This window comes from Sordaria macrospora, chromosome 2, assembly GCF_033870435.1.
Source record: "Sordaria macrospora chromosome 2, complete sequence".
In the NCBI taxonomy this organism is placed as follows: domain Eukaryota; kingdom Fungi; phylum Ascomycota; class Sordariomycetes; order Sordariales; family Sordariaceae; genus Sordaria; species Sordaria macrospora.
This window is the reverse complement of record NC_089372.1, coordinates 5,404,499-5,426,595: the sequence shown is the minus strand read 5'-3', so window position 1 is coordinate 5,426,595 and position 22,097 is coordinate 5,404,499. Positions and strand designations below refer to the sequence as shown.

Sequence of the window (22,097 nt, the reverse complement as noted above, 5' to 3'; positions counted from 1 at the left end):
TCTACATGGGAACCATCCAGACGAGAACCAGCAATGAGACAAAACAACAGCTGTTGGGTGGAATCCCAGCTTCTTGAACCCCGGGATCAGCAAGGATTCGGGGCTTGTCGCCCATCGATGATCCTTTCATTTCCTGGATTGGGGTTCTCACCAAAAGCTTCGCCTGCGGCTGAGCAAGGCACCCGCTTGCTTGAGGTTTAGCTGAAGGAACGCCAAGACGGTTAACCCTCGATATCCGGTGCTTGCTGATGCTTGTTCGTACATGAAGCAACATTCCCAACTAAATCGGAGGCAGGGCTATCCCATTCGCCAAACAGGCTGTCTTGTGGACTGCTTGACTCGTGTTGTGCCTGGCTGCTTTCACTGTGCTTCAGCCACATCAGACTGTCTTGCAGGTTGTGACCGTTGGGCTTTTTTCACCAAGTGGTCTTCAGCCCCAGCCTTCTCTCTCTCTTCTCTTTCTCTCATTCTTGTTATCTTGCACCTGTTTTTATAAACTCCGGACTCGGCACAATCTGCACAAGTGTGAGATTGGGACTTCGGGTCTCATCAGTTAGTCATCATGTCATATAGCGCATATAACGGCATTTCCCCATATGGCTCTGCTTATCGGCAGGAGTCTCAACCACAAGAACAACAACAATCCGAACAACAACGTCGACAATCAGAGCCGAAAGCCTACCGTCCCTATCAACCGTACCGACCACCTACACAGCAGCCGACTCCAAGTGACAATTATGAGGATGATAGCCGACGTTCGTCTGTTGCAAGCCAGTCACCTCTGGCTTCTTCGCTCGCCAAGCTTGACCTTGGCGATACTTCCATGGCTCCGGCACCTTTGAGACTTCAACGCAAGCCCGTCTCAAGTCAACCATCGACTCCGTTGAAGACACTGCAGTCAACACAAACAGATCAGGACTACAAACCTTATCCCCCGCCATCTTCGCAACACCGTAGCTCGGTCTCGTCAACGGTTGGACGACGAACATCCTATGGCTTTGTTGTCGAGCTTGAAGGCTCACCACCTCCTTCTCGGAGAGAGAGCAATGCCGTACAGCCTCCTTCAAATGCCCCCCTACCGAAGCCGCCTAAGAAGTTGGAAACTCCCGACAGTGAAGGACTGATCCCCATAGAGTCCGAGGCATTACCTTCTGTCCCCGGCGCCTGGCCTACCTCTATTGAAGAACAGCCAGCAAATGGATCACAGCCTCTTTATGCCCAAGCTCAATATAAGAAACCGTTCTCACCCCAGCATGAAGTGACGCAGAGCACCCCTAGTCCTCCTCCCCATCCTGTCCAATATCCATCGGCCTACCAGCAACAAGGGTGCACGCCTCCGCCTATATCACAGCCGACTTATACGTCTGCTCCGGCTCAACCAAGTTACCAGAGCTTCTCACCTCCGCAGTCACCACCACTGCCTTCATCTGCAGGAACTCCGGCTCCGTTCACTCCTCAATATCACCAATACCAGCAGCCAAGCTATAGTCCCGCGCCATCGCCTGTATACAGCCAAGCACCAACATCTCCGGTCGGGCCAGCATCTCCACCACCGCCATATCAGCAGCAAACCTACGGTAGTCCTCCCCAGTCACCACCACCACCTCCACAATCGACACGCCCAACATCTCAGTATTTCTCCGGCTACCAGTCTCCACCAAAACCAACCCTCAACACCAGCAACTTGCCAACTCCTCCAAGCCAGCAAGGACCATTCTCACCCACCTCTCCGCAATCACCAACTCCAGGAGGACACAGGCACTCAGTTTCGTATTTCCCAGCAGCCTATCCACCCCGGCCTTCACCACCAACCCAACATCCGGCTTCGCCCACAGTCACTTCTCCTTCCTCAACTTTCCCTTCGACCCCCAGTCTCAACATTGGCGCGTACCCTCCATCGCCCTCACCTGCAACCCCAGGAACTCAACAACCCCAACCCCAACCCCAACCAACAATAACATACACCGCCGCCCCCTCCCAACCTACCTACTATTCACCAACCCCCTCCTTCTCCTCATCCAACTCTACCTCAGGAACAGGAAGACCCGGCGGAGCCCTCTACAACTTCCCCTCCCCACCCACCCCCTCCTTAAACTCCAAGTTATCCATCAACGGCCTCAAGCGCACGGCGGCCGGATTAGGCGGGGCGATCAAGAATGTTGCGAGCGTGGTGGAAGTTGCAGGACGGGAGGCCGTGAAGGCTGGGAGGGCGGCTGCTACTTCTGGGAGTAAGGAATCTGGGTCTGGCAAGGCGGGCAGGAGGGTTAGTGGGATGGGGTTTTATGGTGGGATGCGGGGATAGAACTGGATGAGCTGCTTGGGGGGAGGCAAAATTAAGGGGGAAAAAAACAAAAGAGAGACGAAATGGAACAAACAAGGGGTGAAAACGATGTTGGATGATTGGGTCAGTAGGGTATAAGGTTGGGTTCGGTGGATGTTGGATGTTGCAGGAGCGTGCGGGTGATGATATATGCCGGATATTTAATGATACCCAAAAACATACGCGCTCTGAAAAGGAATGGTACCTACTTCTAAGTACTAACTGCAGACGAGTGGAACTCGTAGTCCTCGCTCCAGTTCTACAAAGGGGTATTTCAATCATAGTGATGTATCGGTTGGTTATGTGGGTGAAGACTTCTCGTCAGTTCTCTGGGGCTTTCACTTACCTATCCCACGCTTCATATGTCTCGAACGTCTTCGATGGTTGAAGACATGCTAACTGAGTTGCTGATGAGGGGCAAAAAAGAGACAGTAAAGTATAGAGGTACCTACGTAGCATTGCCCTTGGCGGCCCCCGTCAGGCACGTACTTCTTTACCTCGGCGTGGTCATCGTTCATCGACAAGACGGTTTACTCATACTCAAAGCTAGGTAAGTATCTGACACAACTAACACAATCGCCATCCATACCGTAATCACCAACAAGGCGGTCAAAGTAGGTATATCCAAACATTGTATTGACAGTCTGATAAAGTATATGTGCAGTTCAACCCTGTCAGGCGAACACCAAAAAAGATTCTTAATCTATGTACAAAGAACTTGGTTAAGAAGGCAGGAAATCCAAAGTTGGCTCTCATTATCACCCCTTTTCACTTCCACTCTTTCATCCCCTTCCCTCTTCATCTCCTCAACCACCAACCTTTCTTCACAAGCATACCATCAGCAAAGACGACACGCTTAGAAAGCAGGGTTAGCGTTCTTGAGCAGCTGCTCAAAGTAAGCCTGGAACCACTGGCCAGCCTCAGGGGCAGGCTTGAGAGCATCCGAGAGACCGCAGTGGAAGTCATAGCGGGCAGCGGAGGTGTTGGAGGTACCGTCGGACTCGCCACCGGGCTTGACCCAGACGAAGGCGTCGGTGATGGAGGAGCCGGTGTTGGTGGTGGGGCGGGTGCCGAAGCCGGTGCCGATGGCGTTGCACCAGTCACCCTGCTCGATCTGGCCCGTGGGCTGCATGCCGGAGCGGCCCGTGTCGACGATGAACTGGGCGGGGAAGCCGGCGGCGTTGAGCAACGGGGAGAAGGCCTCGACGAAGCGCTTCTCATCGTAGTTGGGGTTGGGGGTGGTGTACGAGGGAGCCGAGGCGAGCGACCAGCCGTTGTAGTTGGACACGTTGGTGACGAGACCACGGACCGACTTGGGCTTACCGGCGTTCTTGTAGACGTCGGCGAAGAGGGTGGCGGCGGGCCCGATGTTGGCGGGCCAGCCGAGCCAGCCACCGTGGCCAGCGTCGAGGTACTGAGCAACGTGGGGGAGGTCGAGCTGGGTGATGGCGTAGTTGGTGCACTCCTTGTAGGCGGAGGCGGCGTTGGCGCACTTGGCAACGTTAGTGTTGGTGACAAGGTTGGCAAGCGAGTCGGGCTCGACGACGAGGATGGTACGGATGTCAGAGTACTCGACGAGGAGCTTGCGGATGGCGTTGATGTAGGTCTTGTAGTTATTGATGCCGTTGTTGGCGAGGGAGAACTCGCCGTTGGAGGCGGCAGCAGCGCAGTCACGGTCGGGGAGATCGTAGACGACGAAGTGAGCGGCATATGGAGGGTTGGCACCGGCCTTGTTGGCAGCGCGGATCTCCTGGAGGGTGCTCTTCATGAGAGTGTCAACGGTGATGTTGCGGTCGAGCCACTGGAAGGTAGGGACCTTGGCAACGGCCGAGGCCTTAGCGGCCCAGGTGCCAGTCATGGAAGGAATGGCATGGTTGTAGATCTCGGAGGAGTAGTAGCTGTTGGCCCAGCCCTGAACACCGACGAAGGGGTTGCCAGTGAAGCTAGCAGTGGAGGAAGCACCGCCAGCAATGGTGGTGGTGGGCACCGAGGGAGCGGTGGTGGTGATGGGCTGGTTAGCGCTGCTGGTGGTGACCTTGCTGGTGGTGCTGGAGACCTTGCTAGTGCTGGTAGGGCTGGTGGAAGAAGCCTTGGTGGTGGTGGCCGCACCGGGCAAGCACTGGAAGTAGTAGGGGTTGATCTCAGAGCAGTAGTTGCCAGAGGAGCAGCAAGTCGCGCCAGACCAGCCAATACCACCGCATTGGCTCCTATATAGTCTGTTAGCCTCTGTGTATCAAGTCTTGAGGGTGATGTATGATCATACCAGGAAGAGCCGCAGTTCTGGCGGTCCTCGAGGACGGGGGCGGCGAGGGCAGAGGCCGTCAAGGCGGCAGCGAGAAGGAGCTTGGCAACCATTGTGACAGCTGTTGATGATTAGAGTTTCCGTTGACTGAATGATCCAGAATGCCAGTGCTGAGGATATTCGAATCAACAACGGCGAAGTTGTCCCCTTTTATGATTGAGTTCTCTTGACGAGACCTCTGACCTCCATCTGTCCAAGATCCATCGGTCGGGAAGACGGGAACTTGCTCCCGAGACGTTGAGAAACGAGCACATGATGCCACCAACTGAGCGAGCCTTGTTCGATTCAGTTCAGCTAGGGAGCTCGGTTGTTCCATGGACTAGGCCCGCCGCGGTGGTGGCAGAAACGGGCGCCATTCCGAGAGTGGTTCTACCCCGGAGTCACAGGGAGGATCGTCCCGGATAGGCCATGGAGGAGCCTCAGGACGAAGCTCCGAAGCCTCGACGGGAACTACGGGATGCTCGACCATGTAGCGCCATGACCACAATAACCCACACGTCCTCCTCAATATGCCAGCCCAAGACCGATAAGTGCGAGCAAGTGGACAGCTTGGCGCTGGAGAGGAAGTCGGGGCCCGAGGGGGGGCGACAAGACTGTTCAGGAACAAGTGTAACGCTGTCTACAAGAAACAGGCCAAGCTGTCCGCCAAACCCGCCGACCTGGACACCGCATTCGAGCAATATCGTGGAACCGGGTTTTGGTTTGGATTCGGGGTGGAAACCGGGTCTCGTTCTCGGAGCCCACGTTCCTTGATGTCCGTTATGGGTAAGCGCCCGGCTCTTGGTTGCGGGGACGGGGCGACAGGGGTTTGTTGTGATTGGCGACTGCCGGGTCTCTAGGCGGAAAAGATGCACCACCTTTCCGCCATCGTCACATTGCTCGAGGTCCTTTGACTTTGAAGCGACATGGCGTAGTGCTGCCGAGATCTTTGGTTCATGCATCCGCATCGGTTCTTTCCGGTATGCCGTTCACAGCGCTAGTTTTGTGATTCAAAGATTCAAGGTGTGGGTATGTTTCTGTCTGGTGTTTCTCAGTTATTCCCAGAGTCAAAGACGAGAGCAAGCCGCTGATCCAACACAAGGTCAACTCCCTCCCGTACCGATCCCGCAAAAGCTGGATCGTGGAACAAGACGCCCAGTTCCTGGCTTGTATACCAGCTTGCACGGTCCATGTTACCGGACCCTAGGACCGTGAACTCGCGATCAACAATGGTCAGCTTGAGATGAGAGTGGACAGGCTCTTCCTCTTCAGGATCCTGCATCTGGGCATCGTTGACCGCACGAGCTTGGCTTCCACGCTTGCCTGCTTTGGTTGCGGAACGCGGCTGAAAGTAAGAGATGCGTAGGTGGCCAAGACCGGGGTCTCCAGATTCTAGATCGCGAGCAGCAGCGTGTGTGCGGAGCTTCTTAAAACGGCGTACAAGGGATCGGAGGCACCAAGATGTGGTGGTGCCAGCCGTGACAAGCTGCTCCAGAAGCATCATGTTCCGACCTGTCACAATGGTAACATCGACGCCTCGCTTTAGAGCGTCTAGCAATGCAGCAATGACGGGCTCGCAGGTGAGATTCGGGGTCTGTAGGTAGATGGACCGTCGAGCCTGCTCAAAGAGCTCCAGCATTGCAACGTTCAAGGGGGTAGCTGGAGGTTTGGCAGCTCGTTGCCACGGCAAGAAGCGGAACTGTGGGTTCTGATGATGCGAGGAAGGCAACACAAGCGTCGGAAGCGGTTCCGAAGAGGCTGCAGGACGAACCAAGTGATGAGCACTGCTAGGGACAAAGATAAGATCTTGGGGATCAAGAAACTGATGCTGTAGCTCAGACGTACGGCTACTATGGCTGGCAGGGAGGGGTTTCCGGAAGTCGAGATGTTTCTCCCATGTCAAGGCATAGAAGGACATGAGACTGGTGACAGCATCGCCCGTGATCTCAACACAGCCTTCCAACCACGGCTCCCAGCTGACGTTGCAACTTGGGATAAAGGCGCGTTGTCTGTCGATGATGACGAATTTTGGGTGCATGACACTAAAGGGGAGGAAGAATAGACTCTTCACTTGAAGGCGGATACCGGCCTCCCCCAACAAGGCAGGGTCTGGGAGACCGAGCTTATTTTGCCATTCAGCTGGTGAATAGGTGTAGCCATCGTGAGACTGTGGGTGCAGTAACTTTTGAAATATAGATCGTGACGAAAAGCAGATTCGGACCGTCAGAGGTTCGATGTCTTGCTGGTTGGGCAGATGACGGCGATGGTTCGCAAGTTTGACAAGAGCATCGGTGATGGCGGAGAGGGCCTTTGAAGGAGCCCAGAAGCAAGTGACAAAGACCACTTCGGATCTGGCCGAGACGATGGCGGGAATCAGGGTGCTTGTAAAGATGGATGCTCCTGTTCCTAGCTGGAATGCATGCGGTGTGCTTCGAGATATGATGACTTGTTGGTCTGCCTCGTCAGTGGCGTCGTATCTGGGAAGATCCCATCGTGTAGCCGTAGGGTTTTGCTGTTGATGGCGTTGAAGCTGGTTGAGGAACTTGTGGACAAAACTGGACGAGTAGCTCATGTCTCGTTTGGAGCGATTGTGTAGCGGGATGTAGTCATGGGCCATGGGATGTTATTAGGACGACGGTAAGGTTCGTAACAATTGTCCGACGGAAAGAAGTTGGAGGTTGAAAAGGTTTAGGGTTGGAAGTGAAAGTGGTGATGCAATTGGCAATTGGGACACAAAGTTGGCGGTGCCTGGAAATTGGAAGCAATTTGGGGTCCATTACAGTTGGAGAACACCAGATGCTCCATCCATCAAGGTTTAGCGTGCGGGGAACTGCTGGTCAAGGCTTTTTGAATTCCAACCACAGCTTCCCACCCACAAACGACTCCAAACCATCACTCGCTCATTTGCATCATCTTTCCTCTTCCAACAGTTGAAGAATTCAGGACACTGGACCCAAAGCTTCTTCTACCTCAGCTGCCAATCAATCGCACATGGCTATCAGTACCTATCTTTGCTTCTTCTCTTTGACAAAGCCATGACTTGTCAGCAAGCTGCTCAAGGACCTTCTCACGCCATCTTGAGTGATTGAAGCCACACAATGCGTGCCTTCCAGATCAGTACACAAGTGGACGTTGAGTCTTTGTTACCAAATGTTTTCATATTATTTTTACTCCAAGACATTCCAGCTATGCTCTCAAGGGTCTAGATCTTACGTACCTACTGCCAGAGCTGCCCCCCACGCCAAGTCCAACGAGACATCAATACCAACCACCTCCACCAGGCACATGTCTTGAAATACCGCCGGTACTGATCTTAAGTCCCGAGCTTTAAACTGATCCATCAACGTTTCACCATTGAATTGCTTCGAGTCAGAATTCGGCAGCTTTGGCTCGGACCTCCTCCGCTTTGAACGGTCAGTGACCTCATCAGGTTAAGCTTTCCGCACTCCCCCAATCCTGCCAAGACAGGGTACCCCCAAGTTGTGTTGACAGCGCGGGGATCTGTCCAATGATAAAAGGATCATATTCGATGTCGCCATCACCACTACGAATTTGATAATGATGGTCCATGTCTTTCTCACTGGCCAGAAGAGCCATCAATCCAGCCTCCTGATACACTACCGGGAGTGCTCGATTGTGAGATACCAATACCGGCCATACCCAGAAAAGCCTTCAGTATAGCCAAGATCGTATGTAGTTGCCTTGATATAAGAACCCCCCTTCAAGAACCAGGGTTTTACAAGATGAAGAAACTGTTTGCTTACACTTGATGTCTCGGGCTATCTAACCGTCTGTATCACCTCCAAAACTTGTACTACCGGCGAGCGCCGTGTTCCAAACATCACACCTTTTGTGATATACAGGATTCTTTTCTCTTACCTTCGCCCAGGGATCCTCGACCCCTAAACAACCATGGCTGAACCTGCAACAGAGGACAAGCCTCAACAGTACTCCGAGTCGGATAAGCGACCATCGGTTGAGCCAGGTTCTGTAACAGCCTCTAAGACAGCTGACGTCGAGATGAACAAGGTCAATGAAAAGTCACTGCTTCGAAAGCTCGACATTCGTTTGTTGCCTGCCGTCGGCATCCTCTATCTTCTATCCTTCTTGGATCGCAGCAATGTGGGCAACGCGAGAATCGAGGGTCTCGCATCAGACCTTGGTATGACGGGCAACCAGTACCTGACTGGTCTGACTCTCTACTTCATCGGTTATGTCATCTTTGAGGTCAGTGTCCTTCACACCTCATGATGAAGTCTTCTCACTTACACATCGATAGATTCCGTGCAACATCGTCCTCAAACGGACAACACCCAGGTTCTGGTTACCCACCCTCACCATCCTATGGGGTATCGTGGCCACCCTGATGGGCATTGTTCAGGACCTCACTGGCTTCTTCATCGCCCGTTTCTTTCTCGGTGTCGCTGAGAGTGGTCTCTTCCCCGGCGTAGTCTACTACTTCTCCATGTGGTACAAGCGCCGCGAGAGACAGTTCCGCATTTCACTTTTCTTCGGAGCCGCCGCCCTTGCCGGATCCTTCGGTGGTATCCTAGCCTATGGCATCAGCTTCATGCGCGGCACCGTCTGGGAGCACGGTTGGCGCTGGATCTTCATCCTCGAGGGTATCGCCACAGTCGTTGTAGCTGTGGCAGCGTACTGGTTTATATACAACTACCCAGACACTGCCGAGTTTCTCACGGACAAGGAGCGCAAGTTCATCCATGCCCGTCTGGCTTCAGATAGCGATGCCACCCACGACGAGAGCTTCACCTGGGACAATGTCCTGCGCGCCTTGAAGGACCCAAAGTGCTGGCTCTACGGACTGAGTTTCCACACCATGAGCTTACCTCTCTACACCTTCTCCCTGTTTTTGGTAAGCCAACATGATCGAAAGAGGACAACACTTACCCATCTCACAAACTAACACCGCCGTTACAGCCCTCCATTATCAGCGCCCTAGGCTACCGCGCCGCAACCGCCCAACTCCTCACCATCCCGCCCTACGCCTTCGCCTTCCTCACCACCCTCACCGTCGCCACCGTTTCCGAGCGCCTCCACAAGCGCGCCATCTTCATCATCGGCTCCGCCATCTTCGCCATAATCGGCTACAGCATGCTGCTCGCCAACAAAGACCCCATCGCCCGCCCCGGTCTCTCGTACGCCGGCACCTTCTTCGCTGCGGGAGGTATCTACCCCGCCACGGCCCTGGCCCTGTCCTGGCCAGCCATTAACGTATCGGGACAGACCAAGAGGGCGGTGGCGAACGCGATGCAGATCAGTATCGGCAACTTGGGCGCTGTGCTGGGCACGCAGTTGTACAGGAGCGGGGATGGGCCGAGGTATATCGTCGGTCACAGCTTTGCGTTGGGGTATCTGGCGGGGAACGTAATTGTTTCGAGCCTGCTGTATTTCATCTTGAGCAGGGAGAATAAGAGGCGGGATGGGATTGCGCCGGAGGTGGAGGAGGTTGGGCATTTGGTGGATTGGGACGGGGATGAGGATCCTAGGTGGAGGTTTCAGTACTAGTCTGGCGGGATTGGGTTGTTGTCGAACGGTGGCATTATCGGGTCGAAACGGATCAAGGTGGTCTTGTGAATACAGGTGCGCAAAGTTCCGAAGGAGGGAGAGAGAGAAGGAAAAGTGTTTGTGCTAGTGCAGGTATTAGCCGGCGCTTTGCTTGGCTTCTGGGAAATTACGTTCAGAGATACCCTTGATATATAAGTCTATGCGTTATAGATAGGAAGTTCGATTCCACCCGTAGATCATCAAGTTGCACTGACTGACTGAATGTGACTGTGAGTCATGTGAGGTTGTGGTCGAGATCAACGCAAGGATTAGTAGGAGAGCAATGGGCCTCTTTGGGCTCGTGAAGGCCTTTGAAGCGCGTCTCGAACGCGTCGAAGCGTGGAAAGCCCGGAGATGCTTGGACGAAATGTTGAATCGAGTTTTTAAAAAATGGTCCGGAGATATACACGGCGAACGGTATACTATATGCGAAACTCTTATGGCAAGCCTTTTTCCATGGTAGAGCGTTGAGTGAACCGATGAGTTCCGAGGGTCATGACCGGCGCCAACGTTTCTGGTGTGAATTGAGTAAAGCTGTTTTGTTTGATTTGTGGGTTCCTTCATGGCCGGAGACACTCGGGTGAAAGAATTGAGTTGGACAACATTCGCAGATTTGATAATAAGATCACTGGTATGGGATAGGTAGCCGAAGACTCTACCAATAATGAGATACTACTGAGGTGAGCTGAACCGTGATAAACAGCTTGGTCTTGAAACACGCAGCAATTAATTGTGTGTTTTCTTGCGCGGATGTGGTAAAGGTCCTGAAAACTTGGACGGTATATTGGACTGGACGCCATCAAACAATCTGCTAAAAACCATCCATGGGACGAGTTGGCGCGCGGATTGCCGGATTGGGCGTGTAAGTCGTCAAGCTATCATCCAGTTTGGGATACCTAGGTCCTGTTTTGCGTTGTGATTTTGTCAAGTCAACGTTCGGAGACAGTCGGGTGTAAAAGTTGGAAGTCGTGAGGGCCCGGATATTTGGTTGTGCTTTTATGTATGATTTCCATAGTATTATAACCATGGGAACTTGTTATTTGGCTGAGTATACGAGAAGCGCCTCATTAAAACTGGACGGATGTGTTTCGAAACACTCGAGTGATGGGAGTGTAAAGGCTTGTTTGTGTTGTGAATCCCGTCATCCTACCCTACGGAGATGTTCGGGTGCAAAAGTTGGAATTCGTGAGGGCCCGGAGATTTGGTTGTACATTTCCCTTGGTACAGTAAAACTGGAATAGTTGGTATTGACGCACTTAGCAAAGGAAGTGAAAAGGGTTTGTAGAGTTTTTCGTGATTTTCGTCAAGGTCCGGAGACGTCCGGTTTCCAAACCTTGACTTTGAGAGCCTCCGGAAATTTGATCAGCTATAAGATTTCGACGATATAGCAATCAGTGCGCCATGGCTGTAACGGAAGGTCGCCGACTGGAGTGTCGTGTCAACCGGTGACTCATCGTCAAGATCACGATCCTTCAAAGTACCGTCGGAAAGAACAAAAGTTGTGTGTTTGTTTGAGAGTTGAAAATTCTTCCCAAGGTTCGGAGATGATCGGGGCAAATTTTTTTTTTCGAAGAGTTCGAGAACACCGGGGCTACCGGGGGCCTTCTCCCCGGCAAGCCAGCGAAGCCATGTCTCACGGCCTCGGCCCCGAAAGGGTTACCTTTGTAGGTAGCTTTGTGTAAGTGGACTGATGGATTTCATTCTCAAAAACACCAAAAAGTCTTACCTTACCCTTCCAGCATTTCTTCGAGACCTGTGCTGTTGAAGGTCAGAGGAGCACGATCTGTTTTTGAAAACCTTGAGGAAACCTACCACAATCGCCGCTGTTGTATTGCACAATGACGATGATGATGACGATGACGATGGGATCATCGCTTTTTTTTGAAGGGGAAGAAAAGAAAGCGCTCATCAACATATGCGCTCGGCCGCGGAGAAAAAAATCGATGACATGTAGAAATCTCTAGAACCTGCAAATGGTGTTTATTCTCGCTGAAACAATGGAACTGTCGATGAGGTGATTATTGGTTTGACAGGTTCGATGTACGACCGACCGACAGGCTTCGATCTTCTCTGTTGTGCTCGTCACTCGACATGCCTTGCTGCACTGCATGGCAGATCCTGTGTTACCAAACAAACAATGTTTTGTTTCCTCTTCTTTTTTTTCTTGTCGATTTTCTTCCATTCATTCACGCGCGCACACGCAGTCGCATCGGACGTTCTGGTTATACCGCATTGCCAAAGAAGAGGTAACCGAGATGTGGTGAAACAGGGGCATGTTTCCAAGTATCCCTCTTTTTTCTCAATGTCCGGGGATGGTGGGCGTTGTAGGTTTTGCGGTGGCGTACTGGGCGTCTGTCGCTTAAGCCCGCCAAGCTAGCAGTTCAGGGGGTGGTGTTTAAACAGGTTAGACCACGGCGTTAAGAGGGACGGATCAAGGAAGCCTGGCCGTGGTTTTTTTCCTTCTAGAAGGACGGAAGAAGATTGATTGGGACGGGTAGCAAGCCGATAGCTTGGAACGCATTCCTCGCGGAGATGAGAAGTTGAAGATTTTTTCGAGTGTTATAGTGAAGGTATAGGAGTTATAGCGTAACTATTCCCGACGGTCACTAACAAGTTTTCAGACGACATGAGGGCTTGAATGCCAAGGGCCGAGACTGTAGGAGGATCAGCATATTCAAACAAAAATAGTGTTAGGGACAGGCATAAATGCATGCATCTGTGAATTGATCAGAGCAAGCATGTAGCTTCCATATTTCCAATCACATCTCGTCGATCCTCGATGACTGTTTGCTGTGGAGTTGGTTGTGAACCCGGATATCCACTATCTCGAGGGCGGAGTGCAGGCCAAGCTTCTCGCGATGATGTTTGGCTTGTTGCCCTGTAGGGATTGCCATGCGATCGTTAACAAAACAACTGAGAGGAGCTTTGATGCATGAACATGACAGCATCTCAGATGTTGTGGAGAGAGCTGAGGTGAAGATTATGAAGCTGTCCGACAGTCACCGTCACAGCTTTCCCTTAGGTTGGCTGAATAAGTGTCAGTGCAGTGGGGATGATGATGATGTCTGTGTCCGGCCGGGGATAGGATTATCAACAGCACTGACTGTCATGAATCAGCACTGCTGTATGGCCTCTCCAATGTGCATTGGTGCGTGAATACATGCCTCTAGTATAGTAGTAACGTAATGCTACCTATATATCGACAAGGGTTATGATGAGAATGGTATGGCGGTTAGTGGTCGGGTCAATGCATTCGTACTTTGCAGCCGCTAACAATCCAGTTGCAAATTGGATACGGAATGCCACTTGTTGGGTTAAAATCATTCATCGATGCCTAGACTAACAGACAACACTTGACCTGCAGAGCATTACCGCATTGGACCACGTATTAGTACTGCACCAGGTAAACACCAAGGATGCTCACATCATCACTTCCTTTTTGATGGCAGGAGCAGATTGGACTTTGAGAATGAATGAATGAATGAATTTTACGACCACATTCTACTAATACTAGATAATGTGTCGTGCCCGCGACGGCGGCTGGGCATAGGTACATTAGTGCGGAGGACTTTGAGAAGGAAGCTCTCAATTTGCGCAACCATGCCCGTTCTCCTTCACTGAATTGCAGTGGTCGTCCAGTGGCTGTCGCAGCCAAGAAGGGTCAAGTGGATTTCAGGCTCCAAATCTTTGGGTTCGCGGCGGGTGTCAAGCCAATGCGGTGCAGGCTTGGCTACATGCACGTGACTTGGTCAGGAACCACAGCCAACGTTGTGTGGAGTTTTGCAGCGTCTACCAGTAGCCGGCAGCCCTGGGAGAAAGTGGGGATTCTGTTTCACAGCCGGCGACAGAACACGACGGGACCCTTTGACCTTCTATTCTGTGTTTTTTAGTGTAGGCGATTCACGCCACTTGGGGATATCCCACTTTGATCCCCGCACGTCGTGTTCTCCCGATGTGTACCGTTGTAGTGTAACAGGTGCTACGTATAACGGGATAGCAGCACTAACTAGCACTACGGACAATACCGAGAAATCTAGAAATCGGGAACCGGAGATGATGGACGAGTGCGGTCCAGAGTGGAGGAGGATTTCCCATATCCAGGTAGGGACCAGGGCATGACATCTTCAAACAGGGGCCAGACAATGGGTACGGACGTCGTGGAGACAAGGGTGAAGGGATGGGTTGCCGAGATGCAGAAAGCAAAGTGGAAATAAAATCATTGGGAAAAAGAAGGAGAGCCCGGACAAGAGAGAGAGCTGGAAAGCGAAGACCAGTCGTCACCTCATCGACACAAAACAAAACCTTTTAAACATTCAACTTCCCCATCCACATCCCCCTCCCCTCCCCTTTTTGCCTACTTTCGGTCTAGATTTCACAAACAAATCTCATTCTACATTTTTCCTTTTCCACCTCTTTTTAGATTATTCCTATTTTGCCTTTGACCCCTTGTCCCTCGTTTTGGTTCGACTTTCCTAAGGGGCTTTTCCAAAGTATTTCCATATCACCAACCCGGTTCAACACCTAACGGTAACCACCTACGGATTCCAGCAACAAACATTGGATTGGATCCCCGTTATCAATACCTATTCCACATTTCCCTAGATCTGGAGGATTCGAGTTAGATTGATCACCACTTTCCCCCGTATTTCAACACATTCGTCCCCGTCCATCCGGACTCCTGTGGGTACCACCTCTCCTGGACTACCAGGTGTACCACCCCATCGCTCATACATGTCGATCCAGCAGCCTCAAAGCAGTATCCCGACTGCGGTTGAGCTTCCAGTATCCAATCACAACAGGCTAGGCTCTTCTGGCACTAGTACAACCACAACCACAACCACAATGGCCGACGAGGGCGGTCACGTAGGAGGCACCTCGGACCTAGGGCCGGAGCAACAACACATCAATGGCGGCGCCGAGAAGCCCCGGCTGCCCCGGTTATCCATCGAGAACCTTCCTGAGCTGGACCAGATACCCACGCTCATGTCACCTCGTGTCAACACCATGAACCCCTTCCGGCCTGTACACAACTCCCTAGAGATCGATGACTACTTTGTATGTCCCTACCCACATCAACCCATGCCTTGATCACAACACATACAGAGCACTAACACAACCCTTCCACGATCCCAGACTGGCCCCCGAGACACCCAGAAGCACTCAAAATGGCCTATCTTCATGCAGATGCACGGCAGTATCCTGCCCAAGATGATCCTACCACTCCTCGGAGTCGGTGCCTGGACCACTATGCTCACTGTTATTAACTTTAAAGTGACAAACTGTGCGTTCCACCTACCCCCTTTGCCTATCGTATCCCTATCACAAGCTGACACTTCCTCCTCCCCACCAGTGGGTATTCACAACATCCTTCTCACGGTCCTCGGTTTCGTGGTCGGTATGGGTCTGTCCTTTCGCAGCTCGACCGCCTACGAGCGCTATTCAGAGGGTCGCAAATACTGGTCCTCGTTGCTCCTGGCATGTCAGACGCTCGGTCGTGTCTACTGGGTGCATGCCAAAGAGCGGGAAGGCGAGCTAGGGAAGAAGGACGTTTTGGCCAAGCTGTAAGTCTCAGGGATTCCATTTCCATAGCTTTTTTTTTTTTGCTAACATTCACAGAACCGCCCTCAACCTCCTGGTCGCCTTTTCCGTATCCTTGAAACATCGTCTCCGCTTCGAGCCCTACACCTGCTACGACGACATCTCGCACCTCGTGGCCCACCTCGACACCTTTGCCCGGCGGGCCACCGAGGAGGAGCCAGATAAGACGCTCAAGGCCCTCCAAGGTCCTGGCTTCTTCAAGTCGGTCGGCGAGTACATCGGCGTCAGCTTCGCCGCCTCGAACCCGCGCAAGATGATTAAGAAGGCATCTCGCCCGCTCGGCAACCTCCCCCTGGAAATCCTTTCGTACCTAGCCACCTACACGGACGAGCTGATCGCCGAGGGCCAGCTGCCCGTGCCTATGCAGCAAACGCTGGCCTACAACAACATGGCAATCCTCAACGACGTGTTAGTGGGCACCGATCGTGTTTTGTCCACCCCGCTGCCCATCGCCTACGCCATCGCCATCGCGCAAATCACCTGGGTTTACATTCTGTTACTTCCCTTCCAGCTGTTGCCCACGTTGAACTGGATTACTATTCCGGCTACGATCGCAGCGGCCTACATCATTCTGGGACTGCTCTTCATCGGCCGCGAAATCGAGAACCCATTCGGTCGCGACGTCAACGACTTACCGCTCGAGTCCTACTGCGCGCAGATCGCCGCGGACATGGATATCATTGCCAGCCGCAAGAAGAGGACGACGAACGCCGACTGGATCGAGAATATCGAGAACAAGCCACTTTGGCCTTTGAGCAATTCCGGCTGGCACGTCTGGATGAACCGTGGCGAGGAGAGTATTCGGCAGGCGGTCGGCCAGAAGCTGGAGAGCCAGTTTGAGACGAGGAAGGAGCTGGATAAGTTGCAGGCTGAGCGGAGCGTGATGGAGCGAGTTAGAAGCAAGGTTACGGGGTGTAATGTATGACTGGACACTATCCAAGACTTTTGGGATGAGTTGTGCGAGTTGGTTGTGTTGCTGAAAAGAGAAGCGAGCGACAGCGAGTTGTTTGAGCTGTCAAGAAGAGAAGCAAGCGGGTTGTTGTTATTGCTGCAAGACTTTCGTTTCTGTTTCCTTTGTTTTGTCTTTTGTTATTTCTTCTTCTTCTTTTCTTTCCCGGCGGCGTACATGACGCGGCCGACGGACTTTATTTGGGATCTCTTCTTACATTCATGGGTAATGGATCGGTCTGTGGAATGGGGACAGCAGGTGCGGTCTTCCCACGGTTATCAAAAAAGGTTGGGATGGCTGCGGTGTTTTCAAAAGTTGGATGATCTGTTTTTTGGTTCTGATTTTGATTCGACGCCGTGTAGTAGCCCGATTGCAGAGTCGGGCAACATGGTATGAGCATGCACAAAGAATGATGGAGGAGGATACAAGAAGCATGCACGCAGATATCTGTCTACGACACATACTTTGGATTTACAGCCTGGACAAAGATTGATATACTCAGGCTGTTTGGATATACTTGGATTATACACAGCTTGGGAGACGAAACAAATCCCAGGCAATTTGGAACTTCTGGATATCAACTTGGGATATCGACGAAGGGATAATTTAGTGGAAATACTTTTTATGGTACAACAGATACAGAGAGATACACTCAACTCAGAATGCAAGAAACCATCTACTCTCTACTACTCTCACCCATCCATCCATCTCATCATAACATCGTTCTATCGTATGTTTTCATCATTTTCGCCATCAATGTGATATCATGCCCTCATGAGTTCGTAACGCTCGATGCAGTCATAAAAAGGTCGTGACAAGGAAAAAAAGGAAGATGTTCAAAAAAAGTTGTACAAGGTGCGAAGAAAGAAGATAACGGAAACATCCCCTTTCGCTCAGTGAAAAGAAGAATCACCTCGTCACGCCCCTAATATCCCCATCCCCCTCATACTCCCCAATCGAATGTTTCTCCCCCACATGATCAACCAGGCTCTCCTCCCGCTTACAAACCGTATCCCGTTCCCGATGTTTCGAGCACAAATAACACGCATACCCGCCTCCCTCGCGATGACATTTGACGAAAAACCGCGTAGTCAACAGATAACTCCTGTACTCCACCTCCTCTTTCCCTGTGCGTTCATTATGTGTAACGACCTCCTTGTCAACCCGCCAGGGCCCCCGCTGGGAGACTTCCACGGGGTCGAATAAGTGGGCGTGGCAATCTGGGCAGATTCCTGAAGAGGCTAGGCTAGAATCGAGGGCTTGCCCGGATTGTTGAAGATAGGTGGCGTATTGGCAGTAGATTGAGGAGTGGTAGGTTAATTGTTTTGGGATGTGGGAGCCTTTTGAGGCTACTGAGCGGGCGCGAGAGCGGGTGGAGGGTGAGGGTGAGCGGTGGGAGTGGTGAGAGACAGAGCCAGGGCCGCGGGTGCGGGTGCGATGAGTGGTGGTTGGATGGTAGGAGGTGTCATAGTCGGTCGTGTCGTAGTAATCGCGGAGAGAAGGGGTGGAGGAGATGCGACGGACGGGAGCGATGGGTCGGCGGCTTTGACTGCGGCCGCCGGAACGGTGGGAGGGTGCTGGAGCAGGAAGAGCAGCCCGATCGACAGGGGCGGATTGAAGCATACGCTGGTATTGGTCCCGGAGGGCGCGCATGCTCCCTTCTCGAGCAAACTCGGAGGCGTTGTAGAGCTTGCGGATGTCCGGGGGGTCGCCGGTGTAGAGGGCTTCTTCGAGCATTTTGATGACAGTGCCTTGGAGGGTGATGATTTGGCCTTGGAGTTGGGTTTGGGCAAGCACTGGGTTTTTGTTAGCTCGGTCTCTGGCTGGAATATTATGAAGGAGTTGTAAGCTTACAGTCACCCTGAGCAAACTGAGGTCCCGCCCTTGAGTAAAGCTGGTCATACTGCCCTTGAACCAACGGACCGCCTCGCTGGAGGGAGTTTCTCAGATCCTCTTCGTTTTCTCCTCCTCCTCTTTGACTCTTACTACTTTTCTTCTCGCGCTCCTCAATCTCGGTCTTGCCCTTCACAGCGTCATCCAGTCGCTGTTCCAGCTCTTTGATCTTGCGGTTCTGGCCCCTGTCCATCTTGCGCTGCCTCCGTTGTCTTCTCGCCTCCCCAACACGGTCGAACAGGTTGACTCCGGTGGTGAAGGTACCGGCAATGGTGGATATGAGGGTTGCGAGGATGAAACTCTGCTTGAGCCTCCTGTCGTCGATTGCTCCTGCGGCCTCCATCTTTGCTGATGTCTGTTGTAGTAGTATTGGTTATCGGGGTTGGGTTTGCTGTCTTGGAGTTGTTGAAGTTCCCGTGATACATGAGTCGATGAGGAGGTTATGAGATATTTAAGAGATGTCGTCGTGGGTTGGGGTTCAACTTATGTGATCTTCTCCTTGCGAAACTTGCGAACCGGGAAAGTAAGCTTCCTTGGCGGTCTTGGGCTCCGTTGGGAGTTCCGAGAGGCTTTGAGACACGAATGTCTAGAATGATCTGCAGGTCGAGGCATGATGATGGAAGGGGGAGGTTGTCGGCATGGGGTAGTTGGTAAGCCTTAACGGAGGCTAATTGGATTTTCTACCCAATAGCACCTATGTGCTGGCATGCAAACCTGCGTAATGGTGCCCTCGGGTTACTCAATGGAGCTCTCTCACGAAAGGTTTGATGAGAAAAACGGGTGTTCACTTAGATTGATGTGAGCCAAGGAAAAGATGCCGTTCCTGTGGTAGTGTAAAAGACAGCGGTGAGTGGTCCAGTGACGTCAGACCCGCCCGGGACTTGTTCGGGGTATGATCGTCAGCTTTCAACACTTCCAATACAATATCAGACAACACCACACACACTCCAGTGATCTATCATCGTCGGTTAGGCTGGAAATGAACCCTCATTTTCGGGTGTTGGAATGATTTTTTCATGCACCCTGCAATCTCAATGCCGAAGGACCAATCGATGACCCCGATTGTGTGCAAAAAGGGTCCTTCTCGCCCTGTCACTTGATGCCCTACAAAACACCGCCCATTTCCTTTGAACCCTTTTCTCTGGTAGGTATGCGAAGCACTGCACCATCCCCAATGGGTACAGTACACTACCTACATTTCCCTGTCATCCTGTGGTGATCATCAGCATCTGTCAACCACGGCCATCGGCATTGGATGACACCCATCAATAACTACCGGACCTTGTGGACTCTGTTTGTCAGACAGGTAAGCCTTGTTAATAAACTCGGTTCCGGTCGTCATACCTTCACTCGGATATCTTGACGATGGCTTCATCAGAAACCGAAAATAATCCTCACCGACGTTTCCTGAGTCTTCCTGATTAATTATAATGAAATCGAAAGCACGCAATGATGGTAAATCCGGACCATGATGACTCCGCACTAACACTTATGACCCCGCGCTCCCACATTCCTATCACCGAACGTAACGACCGAGCAAGCTCCAACTCCACTGTAACATTGGAGCCCCTCTCTTGTCAACCCACTCGCTATTGAGGGCAGCATCGTCATTGTCAGCTTATACCATCCTTAACGTAGTACGAGGCGCAGCATGTGATGTGTTGGTGGAGATGTGAAGAACTCTCAAATACGGCTACCGACCAGTTCGTAAGAAGGCCACGGTAGAGTTGTGGGTTGCTCTTGATGGGAATAGAGTCCTACTAAGACGGGAGTCCCCAAGGCGAACTACACTCGCACTCCTATCCGGTTTCTTTCCCAGACAGTCAGCAAACATACCTACCTCTAGCATTAACCTTCACATGGTTGATACTTCGAACGACCAACATCACCACTATGTAACTATGAGACTCGATATCGAGCTGGATCACAATGACCCCGGCTGCTCCTGTATACAGCGTCCTGAGTTGGTAGTTGTGTGAATGCACTTTCGTCCCATTGGGACATGCAAGTGAATGCAGCATCTCCGACATCGCCGAGCATCACCGAGCTGGCTTGCGCGTCCTCTGAATCTTTTGACACACTCACGCATAACCACCTCGAACAGCTGTACTTAAGTAGCTTCACCACCTTCAGAGGAAGTTTCCCTATTTATACCACTCTTTTCCTGCTCAACTCCAGTCTTTCTACTTACCTCGTTGCCCAGGTTAGCACCTATAGATCAGTCCCTCAACCAGAACCCCATCAAACCACATCTCACCATCAACATGTCTACCGGCAACTTCAAGTTCGAAAACAAGGGCCACAAATGGGTCCAAAACGACGTCTGGACCGCCGTCGACGGCTACACAATGGGCCATCTACACCCCTCCACCAAACCCAACGCCTCCGCTCTCCAAAACGCCCTCGACGCCTCCAAAGCCGCCGGTCTGCCCGACATCTCGGCCTCCCCCGCGCAGAGCAAGTTCATGGCTCTGCAATGCCGCGTCCTAGGCGTCACGCACGCCCTCGAGGTCGGCACTCTGGGCGGCTACTCAGCCATCTGGCTCGCGAGCGAGAACCCGCAGATGAAGCTCACGACCGTCGAGTTCGACCCCAAGCATGTCGAGGTGGCGCGCAAGAACATTGCGTATGCGGGGCTGGAGGACCGGATCGAGGTTATCCAGGGTTCGGGGCTGGAGGTGTTAAGCCAGCTGAGGAAGGAGACCGAGGAGGGAAAGAGGCCCAAGTTTGGGTTCTTCTTTATCGATGCGGATAAGCCGAATAACCTCAACTATTTCAACCTGGCGGTGGAGATGGCGCTGCCCAAGGCCATGATTTGCGTGGATAATGTGGTGCGCGGAGGCAGGCTGATTGATGAGAGTGCGGCTGGGCCTAGGGATACGGCGGGTAGGGTTTTGGTGGAGGGAGTGGCGAAGGATCAGAGGGTTGAGTCGGTGGTTATGCAGACTGTGGGTGAGAAGAGCTATGATGGATGTCTTTGGGCCATCTTGAAGTCGGAGGCTTGAAGGACATCGGGAACTTCAGGTTGGGGCTTGGAGGTGAGAGGTGTTACGAGCTGCGACGTTTGTGAGTTATGAAAGTGGTCGGGGACTTGGAATTCGCACGTCCAACATTGATCGAGCATTGAGGTAGTGCACCTCCTTGAGAGAGGGAATAAGCAAATGACATTTAAAGTTTCATCGGCCTCCATGAATGGGTTGATCACAAGTGAAGTCCCGTGACATGCTGTAGAAATTGAAGAGGTGAAACTCAGCAACCAGCATCGAGGTAGTGTCGCTCCTTGTTTATTGTTAGTACCACGGAAAAGGGGCATCGCTGTCAAAGTACCTCGTTGCTTGGTGCAGAGTGTGTCACTAACAATTTCCCATCAGGCCTCACTGTTGTGTTTCTTAAACGCTTAGGTCAGAAGTACCTCGCTCGGTTCTTGCCCCCGGCACCTATGTCGCGCGCCCCCGTTTGCCGCAGCAGGTCGACATGGCAATCACTCAGGG

General features: G+C 52.3%; 7 protein-coding genes across 7 annotated transcripts; 4 read left to right on the top strand and 3 right to left on the bottom strand.

The window, feature by feature from the left end:
* Positions 1–501: 501 nt before the first annotated feature.
* SMAC4_05053 (uncharacterized protein) lies at positions 502–2,575 on the top strand. Its single transcript, XM_003346747.2, has one exon. It carries the CDS (start codon positions 563–565, stop codon positions 2,300–2,302), a length of 1,740 nt encoding a protein of 579 aa, XP_003346795.1. The 5' UTR covers positions 502–562; the 3' UTR covers positions 2,303–2,575.
* A 601-nt stretch (positions 2,576–3,176) lies between these two features.
* SMAC4_05052 (uncharacterized protein) lies at positions 3,177–4,675 on the bottom strand (the record flags this gene model as incomplete). Its single annotated transcript, XM_003346746.1, has 2 exons — positions 3,177–4,527; positions 4,584–4,675. 2 exons carry the CDS (start codon positions 4,673–4,675, stop codon positions 3,177–3,179), a joined length of 1,443 nt encoding a protein of 480 aa, XP_003346794.1.
* A 977-nt stretch (positions 4,676–5,652) lies between these two features.
* Positions 5,653–7,430, bottom strand: SMAC4_05051 (uncharacterized protein; the record flags this gene model as incomplete). The annotated part of the gene is made up of 1 exon (XM_003346745.2): positions 5,653–7,430. Exon 1 carries the CDS (start codon positions 7,216–7,218, stop codon positions 5,653–5,655), a length of 1,566 nt encoding a protein of 521 aa, XP_003346793.1. The 5' UTR covers positions 7,219–7,430.
* A 389-nt stretch (positions 7,431–7,819) lies between these two features.
* Positions 7,820–10,363, top strand: SMAC4_05050 (uncharacterized protein). The gene is made up of 3 exons (XM_003346744.2): positions 7,820–8,828; positions 8,881–9,474; positions 9,540–10,363. The coding sequence occupies exons 1-3, from the start codon at positions 8,514–8,516 to the stop codon at positions 10,125–10,127; spliced, it is 1,497 nt and encodes a 498-aa protein (XP_003346792.1). The 5' UTR covers positions 7,820–8,513; the 3' UTR covers positions 10,128–10,363.
* Positions 10,364–14,127: 3,764 nt separating this feature from the next.
* Positions 14,128–17,512, top strand: SMAC4_05049 (uncharacterized protein). Its single transcript, XM_003346743.2, has 4 exons — positions 14,128–15,221; positions 15,300–15,447; positions 15,517–15,727; positions 15,783–17,512. The coding sequence occupies exons 1-4, from the start codon at positions 14,898–14,900 to the stop codon at positions 16,687–16,689; spliced, it is 1,590 nt and encodes a 529-aa protein (XP_003346791.2). The 5' UTR covers positions 14,128–14,897; the 3' UTR covers positions 16,690–17,512.
* A 110-nt stretch (positions 17,513–17,622) lies between these two features.
* On the bottom strand, positions 17,623–19,300 carry SMAC4_05048 (uncharacterized protein; the record flags this gene model as incomplete). The annotated part of the gene is made up of 2 exons (XM_003346742.2): positions 18,568–19,300; positions 17,623–18,509 (listed from the first exon to the last, which is right to left on the bottom strand). Exons 1-2 carry the CDS (start codon positions 18,947–18,949, stop codon positions 17,623–17,625), a joined length of 1,269 nt encoding a protein of 422 aa, XP_003346790.1. The 5' UTR covers positions 18,950–19,300.
* A 1,570-nt stretch (positions 19,301–20,870) lies between these two features.
* Positions 20,871–21,611, top strand: SMAC4_05047 (uncharacterized protein; the record flags this gene model as incomplete). The annotated part of the gene is made up of 1 exon (XM_003346741.1): positions 20,871–21,611. One exon carries the CDS (start codon positions 20,871–20,873, stop codon positions 21,609–21,611), a length of 741 nt encoding a protein of 246 aa, XP_003346789.1.
* Positions 21,612–22,097: the final 486 nt, after the last annotated feature.

Bases quoted from the DNA above. Each gene is read 5' to 3' on its own strand.
- SMAC4_05050 (XM_003346744.2), top strand. From the start codon at position 8,514: ATGGCTGAACCTGCAACAGAGGACAAGCCTCAACAGTACTCCGAGTCG. The intron at 8,829-8,880 runs GTCAGTGTCCTT...ACACATCGATAG, and splicing joins TCGGTTATGTCATCTTTGAG to ATTCCGTGCAACATCGTCCT. The intron at 9,475-9,539 runs GTAAGCCAACAT...CCGCCGTTACAG, and splicing joins ACACCTTCTCCCTGTTTTTG to CCCTCCATTATCAGCGCCCT.
- SMAC4_05053 (XM_003346747.2), top strand. From the start codon at position 563: ATGTCATATAGCGCATATAACGGCATTTCCCCATATGGCTCTGCTTAT.
- SMAC4_05049 (XM_003346743.2), top strand. From the start codon at position 14,898: ATGTCGATCCAGCAGCCTCAAAGCAGTATCCCGACTGCGGTTGAGCTT. The intron at 15,448-15,516 runs GTGCGTTCCACC...CCTCCCCACCAG, and splicing joins TAACTTTAAAGTGACAAACT to TGGGTATTCACAACATCCTT. The intron at 15,728-15,782 runs GTAAGTCTCAGG...TAACATTCACAG, and splicing joins AAGGACGTTTTGGCCAAGCT to AACCGCCCTCAACCTCCTGG.